Genomic DNA, 19663 nt, shown 5'->3' with positions numbered 1-19663 from the left:
AGTTTGGAACAAAGGAGAAACAGGTTTTATTGCTAAGACAGTGATTGCTATATCGTCCATGAATTTGAGATATTTCAAGGATTTGCATGAGGAGGAAAGTGAATGTTGCTCGAGCATCTGAAATATCAGGACCACCAGAGAGACAGTAGGACTGGGAACATAGTTTTGGTTTTAATCTTCATTGAGCCTTGTTGAGGCTGTGGTTACAGGTTCAGTTGACCAAGAGTAAATACATAATGTGAAAAGAAGCACTGAGCAGGCACTCTGGTTGAAGAGACAGAGGCAGAATGAGTGAGTGAGTGTATGCATGAATGGATGACTGAATAAATACTGGGAAATGGATATTGTTAAGGGGAAGAAGCCTCAGCAAAGGATCTTCAGAAGGAACAAATGGAGTTGGAGATACAATCCTACTTTGTAAGGTCTTTTTTCAGGAAAGACAAAAACTATTTCTAAATGAGTTTTTTTTTTTTTTAAGATTTTATTTATTTATTTGACAGAGAGATAGAGAGAACAAGTAGTCAGAGCAGCAAGCAGAGAGGGAAGCAAGCTCTCCACTGAGCAGGGAACACAAGGTGGGACTTGATCCCGGGACCCTGGGATCATGACCTGAGCCAAAGGCAGCCACTTAACTGACTGAGCCACCCAGGCCCCAACATAAACTATTTTTAGATTAAAACCATTGACATTTTGATCATCTATAGCAAATTTTGAGGAAGAGAAGACTTAAACTCCTCATAGAACTGCTCTGATAATAAAGCTATTCTTGGGTTACTTATTTACTAAAAATGTCCCATACTTAATAATGAAGATGGCTGAAAGATAATTGACATAACATTATCTTACAAGATTAAGTGCCCATGTTTTAATTAGAAGGCAAAATCTCTCGTCGTCTGGAGATTATTCCTTCTAAGCTTCTGATTATCTTTTGTTTTTGCATTGTGTTGTGGGTCCTTCCATAAAAATATTATTTTAACACTCATAACATGTCCCCCCAAATTGTGCCTTTTAGAGTGAAATGGACAGAATTAAAAATCTTCATTCCAGAGTTCTCTTTGTTGCAACTGACTACCCCTTTTTAAAGCTGTGATTGAGGGGCACCTGGGTGCCTCAGTGGTTTAAACATCTGTCTTCAGCACAGGTCCTGATCCCAGGATCGAGTCCTGCATGGGGTTCCCCGCTTAGCAGGGAGTCTTCTTCTCCCTCTCCCTCTGTCCCTCTCTCCTGCTTGATTTCTATCAAATAAATAAGCAAAATCTTAAAAAAACAAACAAACCAAGGTTATGATTGATAGCTTAACAATGCAGTTTTGGTTGTTAGTATCTTTTAGAAATATTTGCTTGTTAAAGTGCACAGCACTAACTTTTTAAATTTTTATAGAGTAAATGAGTAATATACTTTTGGAAAAAATGCTTTTTTAAATAGGTTTCTCTACTCCCAGAAAATATTGCAGCAGCATGTTTCTGCCTGTAGGCAGGTGTGACTCCACTTAAGGGTCTGTTTGTATTCAGTTTCAGTTTGTCAGTGAAAATCTGGGTAGTTTGCTTGGCTGCTGAAATAAATCAGTAGATAGTTTGGGTAGTTTGTACACAGGCCCTCTCTGTATAATCCCAATGGACAATAGCTCTACCCACTTATTGAGAGAATGGTCCTCTGTTTGGGACGATCTGGACTCATTTTATATTCAGTGTTTGGATGAGAATGGAATTGTTTATTTTCGCAGATGTCACTTGTTAAAGATCCCAGAATTCCAAAAAAAAAAAAAAAAAGGGAGAGGGACTCAAATATGATTTCTTGACTATAAAAACCTTATATTTTAAGTTTATTGAGTAAGAGGACCAGTTTGAGTATTTCTCATATGTATTTTCACTTCGGTATTGATTCTTTAAGGACTTAGGATTAATACAGAGTGAATGGGAGGAAGATGGAGTAGACTTTGGGGAAGAAAATGAATTATTTTAGCTTGTAGTAGAAATATACCCCACATTATGCTTTAGGTATCTTTTTGTTTTGGTTTGGTTTTGGTTTGGTTTTTTCAGAGAGACAGAATGTGTGAACGAGAGGAAGGAGGGACTGGGAGGGAGAGAATCCCAAGTGGACTCCAGGCCCAGTGGGGAGCCCCACCCTGAGATCAGGACCTGAGCCAAAATCAAGAGTCAGAAACTCAACCTACTGAGCCGCCCAGGTGCCTCTGTGTTTTTTTTTTTTCCTTTTCTTTTCTTTTCTTTTTGTTGTTTTGGTTTTGTGGTATTTTTTTAGTGTGTTTGTTTGTTTTAATTTACTTTTTTTAGTTATCTCTGTACCCAATGTGAGGATCAAACTCGTGATCCTAAGATCAAGAGTTGCTCACTCTTCTGACTAAGCCAGCCAGGTGCCTCTATGGTTTGGGTATCTTTTAATTAGCATTTTATATAGTAAAAAATCAAGTATTGGTAACTCAAATATTTATGTATTTGATATATGTATATATATGTATACATATCAAGTATTTTAGAACCCTAGGGTACTATTTTACTTAAAAGAGACTTGTTCTGAATTTTTTGTGAATAATTGTATATGTTGGCAGCTAATCTGTTTTTAGCTATAACGAACAAATTGTTTCCTAAAAAGAAGCAAGCCTAAGTGACTTTTAATTTTTTTTAACATGTAATAGGTTATTTGTTTCAGGGGTGCAGGTGTGTGATTCATCAGTCTTACACAATTCACAGCACTCACCGTAGCACATGCCCTCCCCCCAATGTCCATCAGCACACCACCGCCTCTCTCCCACCCCTCTCCACTTCATCAGCCCTCAGTTTTTTCCCCGAGATTACGAGTCTCTTGTGGTTTGTCTCCCTCTATGGTTTTGTCTTGTTTCATTTTCCCCTCCCTTCTGCTATGATCCTCTGACTTGTTTCTCAAATTCCTCATTTCAGTGAGATCATATGATAATTGTCTTCTTCTGATTGGCTTATATATTTTTTTAAGATTTTATTTATTTATTTAATTGACAGAGAGACAGTGAGACAGGGAACATAAGGTGTGGGGGGGAGGGAGACAGGGAGAAGCAGGTCTTCTGCAGAGCAGGGAGCCAGATGTGGGGCTCGATCCCTGAACCCTGGGATTATGACCTGAGCTGAAGGCGGACCCTCAACAACTGAGCCACCAAGGCACCCCCTCTGATTGACTTATTTCACTTAACATAACACTTTCTAGTTGCATTAAATAACTTTTGTTCTATATTTTTCCTTAAATGACAGTAAAACCAATTTTACCATCAGAATGAACTTCAAAAGTATTTCCCGTTTACTTATATGATTAGCTCATTTTGTGAAATAATAAAATACATGAAAATAGTAAGACTCAATGACTTAATTCAAATAAGGTATTTCTGAGAATAATGTAAACTTATTACTGTTTTATCACACTAAAAATAGTATAAAGATTTGAAAGTTTGAGGCCAATAGAATTCAGTGATATCCTAGATGACATATTAGTGGTGGTCTAAATGTGATATTAAGTTGAATATAGCAAGAGTAGTTCTTTTTTTAAGATTTTATTTTTTTATTTGATAGAGAATGGGACAGAGAGCAGGAGAGAGAGTGAGAGATAGCACAACCAGGGAGAGCTGCAGGGGGAGAAGGAGAAACACTCCCCACTGAGAAGGGAGCCAGATGCAGGACTCCATCCCAGGACCCCAGGATTATGATCTAAACTGAAAGCAGCGGCTTATCTGATTGAGCCCCCCAGGGGCCCGACAAGTATATTTATTTATTTATTTATTTTAGATTTTCTTTCTTTATTTATTTGTCAGGGAGGGAGAGAGAGAGAGCACACATAAGCAGGGAGTGTGGCAGGCAGACGCGGAGAAAGAAGCAGGCTCCCTCCCGAGCAAGGAGCCGGATTCGGACTTGATGCAGGACTTGATGCAGGACTTGATCCCAGGAACCTGGGATCATGACCTGAGCTGAAGGCAGCAGCTTAACCAAGGAGCCACCCAGGTGTCCCCGACAAGTGTATTTTTTAATTCTCTTTTTGAAAAGGAAAATAGTAGTGTTTTCTATCCTTTTAAAAACCAACCATCCGGGGGCGCCTGGGTGGCTTAGTGGGTTGAAGCCTTTGCTTTGGGCTCAGGTCATGATCCCAGGGTCCTGGGGTAGAGCCCTGCATCGGGCTCTCTGCTCTGCTTTTGAGCCTGCTTCCTCCTCTCTCTTTGTTTGCTTGTGATCTCTGTTTGTCAAATTAAAAAAAAAAAAAAAAATCTAACTATCTGGATAAAAAAGCAAAGCAAAAATTTTTTTTTTTTAAGATTTTATTTATTTATTTGAGAGAGAGACAGTGAGAGAGAGCATTACCGAGGAGAAGGTCAGAGGGAGAAGCAGACTCCCCATAGAGCTGGGAGCCCGATTCGGGACTCGATCCCCGGACTCCGGGACCATGACCCAAGCCGAAGGCAGTCGTCCAACCTACTGAGCCACCCAGGCGTCCCAGCAAAGCAAATTTTTATGGGCAATATTAAGAACATTTGCTTCAATATCCAAGTAATTATATACTTGACTCAAAAAAGGGACAATTAGGGGTTGGCTCAGTTGATGGAATGTGTGACTCTTGATCTTGGGGTAGTGAATTCAAGCCCCATGTCGGGTGTGAAGCCTACTTAAAATAAAAAATATATATGTGTTAAAAAAAAAAAGGAACAATTATTCTTTTTTTTTGGAACAATTATTCTTTACTGTGAGTTTTTTAAATTCCTGTTTTTTAATACTCTTTTTGAAATGGGATCAGAACTTGTTATGTGTAAATATAGTGTGATGAGAATTTGCACGTTTATAAGACATTTCCTGATGTTTATAATATTATATATTAAAAAAAATGTATATTCAGGGGTGCCTGCCTGGCTCAGTTGGTAGCGCATGCAACTCTCAGTCTTGGGGTCATGAGTTCAAGCCCCACATTGGCGTAAAGGTTACTTTATAAAATATTTATATATCTATAAAAAATATTTATATATCTATATCTATATTTGTTTGGCCCAGAATTGGAGACAACCATATTGTCAAATAATAGGAAGTATGTTAAGTAAATGACAGTATTCTGAGAGAATGTAATGCAGCCAATAAAAACAAGCTTTCAAAATATATATTAATATGAAAAAAATAATGACAAGTTACAAAACAATAATATGGGGAAAAAAATGGAAAGCTTTGTAAGTATACTTAAAATGCTGGAAATTATAGAGTCCGAGTGATGAGATTTGTCTTTCTTTATCTGTATTATAATAACATTTTTCTAATATGAATATTTATATATAATTGCTCATATTGTTTTAAATCTATAAATTGATTAGTAAAGTTATTTTTCATCTACAAAAGTAATTCTTAACATAAGAAAACTAGTGTACCATTATTAATACACAGTAGGGAAAAATAATAAAGGGAAAGAACCACTGTAGTTGCAAATCTAAGCAGTAAGAAAATGAACAAAGTTTACAGACTGCGGGACAGAATACAAAAGGGATTTCTATGTTAAGTTTGAACTCTGTCATCTCCCATATCCCATTTCATATTTATCTTCCTGAAAAGTTGAGTCCTAAAAGCGTTCTGTAAATATGACCAAACCAAAGTCTAGTTATAGCTATAAGAAATTTGAGTTCCATGTAGTTACAGTAATTTTCTTTCCTGGGTTTGAGACAAAAAGCACTTTTAAACATGTACATGTACTTTTTTTTTAAGGTTTTATTTATTTATTTGACAGAGAGAGAGATCACATGTAGGCAGAGCAGCAGGCTGAGAGAGAAGGGGAAGTAGGCTCCCCGCTGAGCACGGAGCCCAACGTGGGACTCGATCCTGGGACCCCCTGAGATCATGACCTGAGCCAAAGGCAGATGCTTAACCCACTGAGCCATGCAGGCGCCCCTGTAAATGTACTTTTTTAAACATTTAAAAATAGGTTTTGGGCTTATTGTACAAAATTTTAAATATTCTATTCTTCTAAAATATGTAGTCTTTTTTCCTATTTTAAATCTTTTTAACCCTTGCACATGAATTCTCTAGCAACTGAGACAGACACCAATGCCAGAGGAAGGCGTTATAAGAGAAAACCTGAAGCACCTATGGACTAAAATCTCTCATTGAATTTAGACACAAGATTTTCAAGAAAATATTAGCCTTTGTATTGTATTCAATATTGTATTCACCAGTAAATAAAGACACATAACAGACAAGTGGGGCTTATCTCAGGAATGCAGTGTTCATTGTTTGGAAGATTCAGTGTTGTTGAAATGTCAGTTCTCCCCAGTGTAATTCATAGTTTGTTGTAATCCTAATCACAGTTATAGCTTTTTTGTTGAAATCAACAAACTGATTCCAAAATATTTATGGAAAACCAAAGGAACTAGGATAGTCAGAACGATTTTGAAAAAAAAAACAGAGTTGGAGGATGCACAGTACGGATTTCAAGACCCTAAGGCAACACTAATCAGGACAGGGTACAGGTGAAAGAGCAGACACAGATGAATGTGATGGAGTACTGAGTCCCGAAATGGATGCACACATACTTGATTTTCAACAACGATACAAGTGCAGTGCGGTGGTGGTAGAACGTGGACATCCATGTGTAATTTAAAATGAACCTCCAGGGCGCCTGGGTGGCTCAGTGGGTTAAGCCGCTGCCTTCGGCTCAGGTCATGATCTCAGGGTCCTGGGATCGAGTCCCGCATCGGGCTCTCTGCTCAGCACCTGCTTCCCTCTCTCTCTCTCTGCCTGCCTCTCTGTCTGCTTGTGATCTCTATCTGTCAAATAAACAAATAAAATCTTAAAATAAATAAATAAATAAAAATAAAATGAACCTCCAACTCGTGTTTTGGACCATGTATAAAAATCAATTCAAAATGGATCATAGATTTAATGTAAAACCTAAAATTACTGGCTAAAACTTCTAGCCAAATATATAGGTAAAAGTCTTCATGAGTCTTCAGACTTCTTAGATTTGACATAAAATGCAAGGTCTATAAAAGGAAAAAGGTAAGTAAACTCTGTGCTTCTTTCTAGAAAAGAAAAATTGAAATTAAAAAACTCTTATAAAAATACTGTTAAGATAATGAAAATAAAAGCTCAGATTGGGAGAATATAGAATATAGACAGAACCCTCATATCTCAATAATTAAAAAATGAACAACTCAATTGAAAACAATGGGCAAAAGATTTGAATGCTTGGGAAAATACATGATGGCAAGTAAATACATAAAAAGATGTTCAACATTACTAATTATTAAGGAGATACAGGTGTGCCTGGGTGGCTCAGTTGCCTTTGGCTTGGGTCATGGTCCCAGGGTCCTGGGATGGAGTCCCATGTCGGGCTCCCTGCTCAGCGTGGAGCCTGCTTCTCCCTCTCCCTCTACCCCTTCCCCCAGCTTGTGCACTCTCTCTCTTTCTGACAAATAAATAAATTAAAAAAAAATTTTTTTAAAAAGGAGATATAAATTAAAACCATAATGAGATAACACTGTACACTTATTCTAATGGCTAAAATAAATATGTACAATTTCAAGCACTAGAAATGATGTGGAAAAACTGGATCTTTATACATGGTTGGGGGAATGCAAAATGGATCTTTATACATGGTTAGGGGGAATGCAAAAGTTACTTTGCAAAAGTATTAGTTTGTTTTTTTTTTTTTTAAGATTTTATTTATTTATTTGGGAGAGAGAGGGCACAAACACGGGGAGTGGCAGAGGGAGAGGAAGAAGTGGGCTCCCACTCCCACCAGGGAGCCTGATGTGGGGCTTGATCTGAGGACCATGGTATCATGACCTGAGCTGAAAGCAGACACTTAACCAACTCAGCCACCCAGGGGCCCTGAGGAAGTGTTAGTTTCTTATAAAGTTTAGCACAGGGGCACTAGAGTGGTTAGGTGGGCCGAACATCCAATTCTTGGTTTGAGCTCAGGTCAAACCAAGGTTTGTGGAGTGGAGCTCTGCATCTGGCTCCATGCTCAGCAGGGAGTCTGCTTGAGGTTTTTTCCCTCTGCCCCACTACCTGCTTGTACCCATGTTCTTGTTCTCTTTCAAATAAGTAAATAAATCTTTAAAAAAAAAAAAAGAAGAAGAAGAAGAAGCAAAAAATTGTCACAGGGACACTTCGGTTAAGCTTCTGACTTTTTTTTTTTTTTTTAAAGGCTTTTAAAAATTTTTTTGACAAAGAGAGAGAGACAGAGAGGGAACACAACCAGGGGGAGTGGGACAGGGAGAATGGGCTTCCCGTAGGGCAGGGAGCCCTCCCTCTGTAGGGCTTGATCCCAGGACACTGGGATTATGACCTGAGCCCAAGACAGATGGTTAACCACTGAGCCACCCAAGTGCCCCAAGCTTCTGACTCTTGACCTCAGCTCAGGTAGTGATCCAAGGGTCATGACATTGAGCCCTGTATTGGGCTTCATGCTCAGTGCAGAGTCTACTTGAAATTCTCTCTCCTTCTTCCTCCCTCTGTCTATCCCCTTGCTTATCCAGGAACATCCACTCTCGAATAAATAAATAAATAGATAGATTGATTGATCCCCCTGCTTATCCAGGAACATGCACTCTCAAATAAATAAATAAACAAACAAAATCTTTTAAAAAATTATTACAAAATCCAACAATACCATTCTTAGGTATTAACCTGAGAGAAGTAAAAAGTGACCACATAAAACTTGTATATGGATATTACTATCCAAAACTGGAAACAACTCAATGTCCTTCAAATGGTGAATGAATAAATATTATTATAGCACATCTGTTCAGTGGAGTATCACTCACCAATGAAAGAAATGAGCTCTGCAAATAGCCGTATACTTTATCCATATTCTATTTATGTGACATTTTGAAAAAGACAAAACTACAGGAGCAGATTAAAAAATCAGCATTGCCTGGGACTGGTAGAAGAGACTGACAACAAAGAGCCATGTGGGAACTTTTCAGAGTAATGAAAATATTCTATATTGGGGGTGCACCTGTGTGGCTCAGTTGTTAAGCATCTGCCTTTGGCTCAGGTCGTGGTCCCAGGATCCTGGGATCAAGCCCTCCTCTTGGGCTTCCTGCTTAGCGGGAAGCCTGCTTCTCCCTCTCCCACCGCCATTCCCGCTCGTGTTCCCTTTCTTGCTGTGTCTCTCTCTCTACCAAATAAGTAAATAAAATCTTAAAAAAAAAAATACTCTGTATTTTGGTTGTCAGAGTCATACAACTGTATATCTAAAATGGGCAAATTTTATTATATGTATGTATAATATATGCATTGTACCACAAAACTGACTTCAGCTGGTAACCATTTTTTAAATTTTTAAATTATTTTTTTAAGTTTGTTTATTTTTATAATCTCTACATTCAATGTGGGGCTCCAACTCATGACCCTGGAATCAAGTCACATGTCTTTCCAACTGAGCCAGCCAGGCATCCCCCGGCTAGTAACTTTTTTTTTTAAGATTTTATTTGTTTGTTTGTTTATTTGTTTACTTAGAGAATGCAAGTGGGGGAAGGGGGAGAGGGAAATAGGGAATCTCAAGCGGACTCAGCACTGAGCACAGAGCCTTATGACCCTGAGATCATGATCTGAGCTGAAATCAAGAGTGGGACACTCAGCTGACTGAGCCCCCCAGGAGCCCCCCAGCTGGTAACATTTTTAAAAAATTTAATGATTGTACAAAGAATGGTAGAGGTAGCATTTACAATGATGGATTCAGGAGCACCTGACTGGCTCAGTTGTTAGAGCATGTGACCCCTGATATCAGTATTGTGAATTTGAACCCCACACTAGGCGTAGAGATTACTTAACTTATAAAATAAATAAATGAATAGATAAAATAATTGATTCAGGTGAAGGATCTTGAATGGGTACTAAACCAGGAGATGAAATGTATTGTAGAATAGTATATTGACATGATCTGCCCAGGTTATTGCTAATGTTTATAATTTGAGGAGATGAGGGGAGTCACCATCTTAACCAAGCCAAATTTCATATCCCCGACAAGGTGAGAAGGGACATTTTGTGCCTCCTGAGGGGCAGTAATATGAAGTGTACAGCAGCAGCAAATATGAACTATTCTTATCAAAAAATGTTAAACCTGAATCTTACCAAGCCTTTAAACCTAACTTCCATTTTACAGAAATATGATAGCTAAAGCAATGAATTAAATTACACTGTGAATAAACAATCAGACACATCCAGAATGCCTGCTATTTTCAGAAACATCAATGCAATAGAGGGTGAAAGAGGGCAATCCTGGGATGCCTGGTTGGCTCAGTCAGTGAAGTATCTGACTCTGATTTCAGCTCAGATCATCATCTCAGGGACTTGAGAGCTAGCCCTGTGTCGTTGGACTAGGTGCTGCAAATGAAGCCTGTTTAAGATTATCTTTCCCATTGTCCCTCCCCCTTGCTTTCTGTCTCTAAATAGAAAAAAAAGGGAAATCCTTGTAGAATCAGTACTTGAATACTGATTTAGAGGGAAGGGAGCAGGTGAGGAAATTTCAATGTAGACTGGCTACATTCAATGACATTAGACAGTTATTTTTCATTTTTTTCTGCAGTAACAAAAAAGTAACAGAAAAGTAACAGTGTGGTTAATTAGGAAAAAGTATTTCTAGGATACATATATTAAGAGGTAGAGGGTCCTGATATCTGCAACTTAATTTAAATGTATACACACATAGAAAACAGAGCTTAAAAAATGTTAATGGTTGGGGCACCTCGGTGGCTCAGTGGGTTAAAGCCTCTGCCTTTGACTCAGGTCATGATCCCAGGGTCCTGGGATTGAGCCCCACATCGGGCTCTCTGCTCAGCAGGGAGCTTGCTTCCTCCTCTCTCTCTGCCTACCTCTCTGCCTACTTGTGATCTCTGTCTGTCAAATAAATAAATAAAATCTTAAAAAAAAAAAAATATTAATGGTTGGGGTGCCTGGGTGGCTCAGTTGGTTAGGCGACTGCCTTCTGCTCAGGTCATGATCCTGGAGTTGCAGGATCCAGTCCCTCATCAGGGTCCCTGCTCAGCGGGGAGTCTGCTTCTCCCTCTGACCCTCTCCCCTCTCATGCTCTCTCTCTCACTCTCCTCAAGTAAATAAATAAAATTTTTAACAATAAAATCTTTAATAAAAATGTTAACAGTTGTCTCACAATAATGTGTAGATGGCTGTGCATTAGTATTGTTTTAACTTCTTTCTGCATGTTTGAAATTTATCACAGTAGAAGTGGTTGTTTTTAGAACTCGGTTAAGAGAAACACTATTTATGATGACCTTATTCTATGTGGTGCATTCCTGTAGATCCTATTAATATCAGGCATCTGTACCTACACTGTACCCCCAAGAATAACTTTTATCACACTGTGTTTGACATTATGTAACACCAGACTACCTGGTAGAAAACAGCTCTGTGAACTGCTTTATATAATAAGGGTGTTATTGAGAACATGGCTTACTGTATTATGTGGGGTCCTTTTGGGGAAGGACCAGATTTTGGGTTTCCATAACCAGAATAGTTGTACTACTTCTAAGAAACTGGATTTGGGGCATGTTACAGGCATTGAAGCAGATAGGGGAGTGGAGCTCGTGTTTTCCTGGCGGCTAGGAAGCCTAGATCTCACTTGTGGTCCATCTTTAGCAAGTGTACTTCCCAGCTGCGCTCCTTAAGTGCTTCATCATTTTCCTTGCCTACTCTCGTTTTCCCTTCAGTATGATTCCCTCATCTATTTTTGGTTGTGTTGATTTTCTTTTTTTGAAGATTTTATTTATTTATTTGTCAAAGAGATAGAGAGAGAGGGAGCACAAGCAGGGGCAGCAACCGGCATAGAGAGAAGCAGGCTTCTTGCTGAGCAGGGAGCCAGACATAGGACTCGATCTCAGGACCCTGGGATGGGATTGTGACCTGAGCCAAAGGTAGACACTTAACCAACTGAGCCACCCAGGTGTCCCAGTTGTATTGATTTTGAAGATAATTTATGCTCAACCATGTTCTGGCGATATTAAAAGGATTTAAAACAAAATAGTTTATAATTTGAGAGTCACGTCCTAAAAGACAGATTTAAAAAAAAAATTTTTTTTTAAATTTGACAAGACAGAGATCACAAGTAGGCAGAAGGACAGGCAGAGAAAGAAGCAGAGAGAGTGGAAGGGAAGCAGGCTCCCGGCCAAGCAGAGAGCCCGATGTGGGGCTCAATCCCAGGACCCTGGGATTATGACCTGAGCCGAAGGCAGAGGCTTCAACCCACTGAGCCACTCAGGCACCCCTAAGAGAAGGATTTTTAATGTTATTAATCATATAAATTCTTGCTCCCATGTCTAAAGATCTTTTATCCTCTAACCAAATTTAGAATAAGGGGATACTAATAGAAAATTTAAAAATATATATACTTTTAGGGGTGCCTGGGTGGCTCAGTCATTGGGTGTTTGCCTTCCGCTCAGGTTGTGATCCCAGGGTCCTGGGATCGAGCTCCACATCGGGCTCCCGTTTGGTGGGAAGCCTGCTTCTCTCTCTCCCTCTGCTGTGTTCCTTCTCTCACTATGTCTCTCTCTGTCAAATAAATCAATAAAGTCTTAAAAAAAATATGTATATATATATATACACACATATGTATATATGAACTTTTATATATAAATAGGCTATAAAAATCCTATTTTCTGGAGTAATACCGTTGGAGCTATATTAGCATCAAAACCTTATAATGCAGGGGGAAGAACAAGGCCAGTTCTTGGAAATGGATTTTCAGCAGCAGTTAGAATTGTTATTTTCTTCAATTTTAATTTAGTTTAAAAAAATTTTTTAATTAATGAAGGGAAGTAAAATATGACATTGTTTACCATTAACATTTCTGAAAGAAATATGATGTTCAAAAATACCCCAATGAGAAATAATTAGTTGTTCTTGAGAGGTATTCAAATTCCTTCCCCCCATAAGAGTATCGTCCTTCTGTTAAAGGATACTTTATATTTTATAAAGTATTTTTCAGTATCAGCCTATTGATACAGATACTATATTTGTAGTTTGCCTCTTGGGTGGAAAAGTCATCTAATTTCTTCTTGAGATTGCTGTATTGCATCTTAAAAGATGCCTTGTCTGTGAACAGAATGTTTATAGCAGAAATAACATTTACTATAAAATGCGTTGTATGAATCAATGATGGCTAAGACTTTACATATATGTTAATAAGAGTGTCTTTTAATAAACCCTAAGTTTATTCTGACTTAGTGTTCAATTCATAAATAAGGTTTTCTTCTTTAGCTAAGATTCCTAAGTTCAGTAGAATCTTCTCTGAAGTTCTTTCCCTTTAAAGGTCTGGAAAGTAGCTTCTAGAAGCTTTCTAAAAGCTTCTTTTAGAAAATGATATTTAAAGGCTTTTATATCTATGAAACTGAGTTTTGATTTTATATTTGGACATGCTTAAATCTTAACCGCAATAACCTATGATTTCTACCAGGAGGAATATGCTAAAATTAATTGCTAAAATAGGGTTAGTTGTAAACATAGGTTTGAGTAAGGTAAGACTGCCATCTTCTTTGCTCCAGGCAGAACGATTCCTAGAACTAGGATTTAGCTTTCATTGCTCACATCTCTGGAATTCACTTTTTCTAGTTTTCCAAAATATAGTAAGACAAGGTACACAGTTTTCTTTCTTTTTACAACTCTTTTTAAGTGAAAGTACCATTCACTTTCATTCTTACGCTCATTCATTTCTTGACACATGAAAATCAAGTTCAGTTTTGTAGTAGTGCCTGTAAGTCATGTGAACTTTCTACAGCATCTCCATTTACACTGTTTCACACATCACTCACAGGCAAGTTTCCACAAAGACCTGTTTTGTTCCATTGTCTAATCCACCCTGAAGAAACCAGTTTCCAAGCTGTGTGCAGCTTTGTCAATCAAGATGAACTGGTCAGGAATTGGATACAGAAACAAGCAAGAAACCAAATAATGCTTTCCAGTTGACAAGCAGAGTAACAAAATGTTTTGCATTCTAAGAATATTCTATTAAGAAAGTTCACATCACATTCATATTATAATCATAGCTCAAGTTGTTAGCTTGTTTCCATTACTATTAGAGTTAGGAAAATATAAGTAATTTTTTTTGTGAGATATTCTAGGCAAGAGAGGGCAGTGAGAACAAATGATGAAATGCGAATTTTAGCTCTGGGTATTTTTTAGCAAGTCTTATGTGGGATAGCTATGTAGCAAGTTCAATGAGAAGAGGAGTTTGGTATTGGATACGGATTTCCTTCTTTCTGGCAACAGTTAGCAGTAAGCAAGGAATATAGGGTGATGTAGCATTTATTTTTCCAGGTACTCTCCATCTAGGTCAGGGAAAAAGGAATACCTATACATAATTGCTGAGTAACAGAATATGTTTTTCACCATAGAGTTAAAATCAAACATAAATGTATTCATAGCTTAATTTGTGGCTTTTGAAAAGACCCTTGAAATATTTTCTCTTTGAGTAAATGTTTTGTCAAATTATTTTTTGAAAGATTTTATTTATTTATTTGACAGGCAAAGATCACAAGTAGGCAGAGAGGCAGGCAGAGAGAGAAGAGGAAGCAGGCTCCCTGCCGAGTGGAGAGCCTGATTCGGGGCTCGATCCCAGGACCCTCGGATTGTGACCTGAGTTGAAGGCAGAGGTTTTAACCCACTGAGCCACCCAGGCGCCCCTTTGTCAAATTATTTTATTTTTTTGTTTAGAAATTTAAAGAATATCAAGCCCTGTTCCAAAGTTTTGGGCTTGTTTGTTTGTTTGTTTTTTAAATGATCTTTAAAACATTGTGCTTTTAACTCAGCATCAGATAACCTCCCAAAGAATCTGTGTCTTTTGTGATCCTTTTCTTTCTTTTCTTGAGAAATTAAAAAAGGAAACAAAGGAAACAAAGAAAACTTAAAATGTTCCTTTACTCATTATTCCAACGATAGGCAAAGACCAGGCTTCCACAGCCAAAGTAAGAGAATTCTCAGAGTGCTTAGTGAACATAAATAGTCTGGGTCCTGAATCACATGAATATGTTATAGAATGTAAAACTACTGGGGAAAACACATGACAGGTTTAAATTTTTTTCATTCTCCTAATTTCCCAGCACATTTTGAGAAAAGATCATAATAAATATGGTGTGTTTTTTTCCCCTATAAATCTCTTTTCCCACCACAGATATTTCCATGCACATATTTATTTTCTGTTTTTTTGTTTTGTTTTTTTAAGATTTTATTTATTTATTTGAGAGAAAGAGAGACAGTGAGAGAGGGAACACAAGCAGTGGTAGTGGGAGAGGGAGAAGCAGGCTTCCCGCTGAGCATTGAGCGTGATGTGGGGCTCAGTCCCAGGACCCTGGGATCATGACCTGAGCCAAAGGCAGACAGTTAAGGACTGAGCCACCCAGGTGCCCCTATTTTCTGTTTTGAAGAAATCAGATTAGCGGGGTAACTTTTCCAAAACATTTTTTCTTTACATGAGAAGATGAAAGTATTAAATTGAAGAATTAAATGCCTTTGTGCTTCCAGCTGCTTCTGCCTGACACTCCTTTCTCAGGCGTCATGGTCTCTGCTCTCTTCTATAGACTGACAGTTTAGGACTGTAATTTCTCAGTGTATTGTCTCATTTCTCATTGGTAAGATTTGAATTGTTGGAAACAGTCTTTTTTTTTTTTTTTAAGATTTTATTTATTTATTTGACGGACAGAGATCACAAGTACGCAGAGAGGCAGGCAGAGAGAGAGGAGGAAGCAAGCTCCCTGCTGAGCAGAAAGCCCAATGTGGGGTTCGATCCCAGGGCCCTGGGATCATGACCTGAGCTGAAGGCAGAGGCTTTAACCCACTGAGCCACCCAGGTGCCCCTGGAAACAGTAGTCTTAAAATATGCATTAGGTTTTCTTCTTTATTATAACATTATTTTTGAGGTGTAACCTATATATAGTAAAACACACATGTCTTGACAGTACAAACTTGAGTTTTAACATTTGCACACATCAGAATCAGTTGGGGGGGGCGGGGCTTCTAAAATGCTCCTGCCAAGAGGTTAAAACATTTCCTGGATGATTCTGAGCTACACCTAGTTAAGAATCTTTGCCTTTGGGGGGGTGCCTGGGTAGCAAAGTCTTTGGGCATCTTCCTTTGGCTCAGGTTTTGATCCCAGAGTCCTGGGATAGAGCACCACATTGAGCTCCCTGCTCAGTGGGAAGCCTCCCTCTCCCACTCCCCCTGCTGTAATCCCTCTTTCACTGTCTCTCTCTCTCTCTCTCTGTCATATAAATAAACAAAATCTAAAAAAAAAAAAAAAAAAATCTTTGCCTTTGTAAAGAATCAACTTGAGAAATACACATAAAATTACACAGAGTATCATAAAATGTTAAGCAGATTAAATTTAGGTTACTATTTAAAAAATACTTAAGGGGCGCCTGGATGGCTCAGTGGGTTAAAGCCTCTGCCTTTGGCTCAGGTCATGATCTCAGGGTCATCGGTCTTTCGGCTCAGCAGGGAGCCTGCTTCCCCCCTCCTCTCTCTCTCTACCTGCCTCTCTACCTACTTGTGATCTCTATCTGTCAAATAAATAAATAAAATCTTTTTTAAAAATTAAGTAAAAAAATAAATAAAAAATACTTAAATTTCTCACGTACCTTTTTTACGGGGTTTATAATGCTGGCTCACCAATGAAATTCTTTGTTTTTCTGTTTGGTTTTTAGAAAATTAATGCAAAGCTTCATGATGGAGTTTGTCAGCGCTGTAAAGAAGTACTTGAATGGCGCGTAAAGTACAGCAAATATAAACCATTGTCGAAGCCTAAAAAATGGTGAGTTGTGTTTCTTAATTATCTTACCAACAATATATGTATCAGCTTATTATTTCTTTCCCCGATACCCAAAATTATATCCACTAAATACTAAGGTAGATGGAAAAAAATCTCCCATTCTCCCATGGAGAATTTCATCTTACATGCTGATTCCTTCTTTATAAAATGGATTCACCCTTTCCCACCCTATTCTTTTTTTGTAAGATTTTATTTATTTGTCAGAGAGAGAGGGAGAGGGTGCTGGGGAGAGAGAGACAGAGAGAGCAAGCACTTGTGCGCACACACACACACACACACACATATACAAGCAAGGGGAGGGGCAACAAGAGAGGGAGAAGCAGACTCCCTGCTGAGTGGAAAGCCTGACGCTAACCTAAGATCATGACCTGAGCTGAAGGCAACTTCCTGAGTAAACCATCAGGTGCCCCCCTTTCAGTCTTTTTTTCATGTTCTTTAGCATTTCCTCCCAAAAGAAGATACTTTTAAACAATTCTGATGGGTTTTATTCTCAGTGGCCCAAATTAGCAGTAGGGAAGTTTCACAAGTGTTGGTGCTATCCAAAGCTAGATTTCCATGAACAAATTAACTGTGTTTTCTGTTGTCTTCTCTGTAGCTGATTGTGCCATAAGCCATGTAGTTTTAGTTTATAGGCCTACTGCATTATTTGTAGCTTTCTAGAGGCACCTGGCTGACTCAGTTGGTGGAGGATGTGACTCTTGATCTTGAGGGTGTGCATTCGAGCCCTGTGTTGGATGTAGAGACTTCTTAAAAAATAAAAATCTCTTAAAAACAAGGGACGCCTGGGTGGCTCAGTTGGTTAAGCAGCTGCCTTCAGCTCAGGTCATGATCCCAGCCTCCTGGGATTGAGTCCCACATCGGGCTCCTTGCTTGGCAGGGAGCCTGCTTCTCCCTCTGCCTCTGCCTGACATTCTGTCTACCTGTGCTCGCTCTCTCTCCCTCTCTCTCTCTGACAAATAAATAAAATCTTTAAAAAAAAAAAACAAAAAAACAAAAAAGGGATTGGGGTGCCGGGTGGCTCAGCTGTTAGGGATCTGCCTTTGGCTCAGGTCATGATCCCGGAGTCCTGGGATCAAGCCTGCTCGGCAGGAAGTCTGCTTTCCCTCTCCCACTCCCTGTGCTTGTGTTCTCTCTCTCACCATCTCTCTCTGTCAAGTAAATAAATAAAACCTTTAAAAAAAAAAGATTTCTTTCTAAATGTTGGTATAACTTTGGGTGCCTGGCTGGGTCAGTCAGAAGAGCACGTGACTCTTGATCTTGGAGTCATGAGTTTAAGCCCCATGTTGGATGTAGGAATTACTCAAAATAAATATATTTAAAATTTTTAAAAAACTCTTAAAAAAAAAAAAAGAATGGTTGAATATGGACACCTCAACTCAAGGGTCAGCAACCCTGTCCTATCTTGGAGTCATTGAAATCTTTGGAATCAGGAAAGGTCATGATAATGTTGCTACTACCTAGGTAATGTGGTGACCCAGAGCTCTTTGAGAAACTTCAGGTAGGTCAAGGGGATGAAGGCTGAGTGGACCTCAGGAGCTGCTGTTCCACATCACCCTAAGGCCGATGAGGTTAGCTCACGGTGAGTGCAAAATGAAGGATATGTAATATTTATAAGTTCCCAATTACAGATAACAAGACATTCAAGCAAAGGAAGATATAATAAAGAATAATAAATGTAATGTTTATATTACATTTATATTACATTACATTACAATAATAATGTAATAAAGAAGTCCAACCTAATGTAGAACAAATGATTATTCATGAGAGACTAAGAAGTTGTCAGTTAAACCAAGGTCTGAACATGTTCCTGAGGATGTCACCTGCCTGGCCTAGAATATCATGAATTTCAAATTACACTGAACACTTGGCACCTGAGGCATTTTGGAAAGCCTAGCTTTCAAACTCCAATCCAGGATTGAGATTGTCCTAGAAAGTATGACTTAACTATATTCATGTTGCACTGTTTGCATATTAACACTTTACCAACATTGTGAGGGATTGAAGTGCATTGATGAAAGATTCTGATGGTAACATAACTTAGAAATTTTGAATGTTTTACTCCGGCTAATCTTGCTTAGAAGTTAAATTTGTCCTTTGTCAGGATTTATATGAGAAGTTTTCTTGGACATTGGATGTGTCTTTTGTGAAAAGATAATTTTCCAGCCCCCCAAATATTGTCATTGATGAAAATGTTGAGTATTTTACTTGTCTAGCTATCTTTTGCCACAGATTATGTAGCCAAATGATGTATATAAGGAAAAGTTCAACAGAACTTAAAATGTAAGAGGAGGAGGGACTATTTATAGGTTAACATTTCTTTTGTAATGAAGTAATATTCTGAATATTGGGAAAATTGAAGTTCTTTTATCTTACTCATTGGGCTTATAAATCACCAAAAATCATGGATGATTAGCAAATTTCCATTGCCCCTGCGATCTAATCCCAAATATTAGACCCAAGAAAGAATTAGACTTCTAAACTCTTCCATGTTATCTATTTTGACCACAGAAGCAAAAACTGTATTGTGTTTGTACTTGGCAGAGGAGGGCTCATGTTTCCTTTTTAGTGACGTGACATTCTACAGGATTTTTATGATCATGTTCTTTATGACACTTTGTCCCAGTTACTGAAAACAACCCTGGACCATGCCAGAGATTTTTGGAAAAGATGTCCTAACTGGAGCTGTAAGAGCCAAAAACGTGTATTTGCTGGGGGGTGGGGGGGGGGAGCAGGGGGGATGGAATGATTGTCAGTTGTGAGAGGGAGGAGGATAAAAAGATCATCCATTAGTGCTACATAAACAGTGTGATCCTGGTAATACCCTTGGTTATAAGGTAGGGTTTTTTTGTTTTGTTTTGTTTTGTTTTAAGATTTG

At 38.5% G+C, this 19663-nt stretch overlaps 1 protein-coding gene across 5 annotated transcripts in view; it reads left to right on the top strand.

The window, feature by feature from the left end:
- Nucleotides 1-19663, top strand: part of C9H9orf85 (chromosome 9 C9orf85 homolog) — a 139829-nt gene that overhangs the window by 25310 nt on the left and 94856 nt on the right. For all 5 annotated transcript variants that reach the window (XR_006386442.1, XM_044265905.1, XM_044265904.1 and 2 more), the window contains exon 2: nucleotides 16661-16767. Coding sequence is in view for 4 of the 5 variants with exons in the window: in XM_044265905.1 (XP_044121840.1) it covers nucleotides 16661-16767 (107 nt within the window). In the remaining variant the exon portion in view is untranslated. The remainder of the gene's footprint in view (nucleotides 1-16660; nucleotides 16768-19663) is intronic.

Source organism: Neovison vison, chromosome 9 (assembly GCF_020171115.1).
Source record: "Neovison vison isolate M4711 chromosome 9, ASM_NN_V1, whole genome shotgun sequence".
Lineage (NCBI taxonomy): Eukaryota > Metazoa > Chordata > Mammalia > Carnivora > Mustelidae > Neogale > Neogale vison.
The sequence above is the reverse complement of the archived record's forward strand: the minus strand, read 5'-3'. Positions and strand labels throughout refer to the sequence as shown.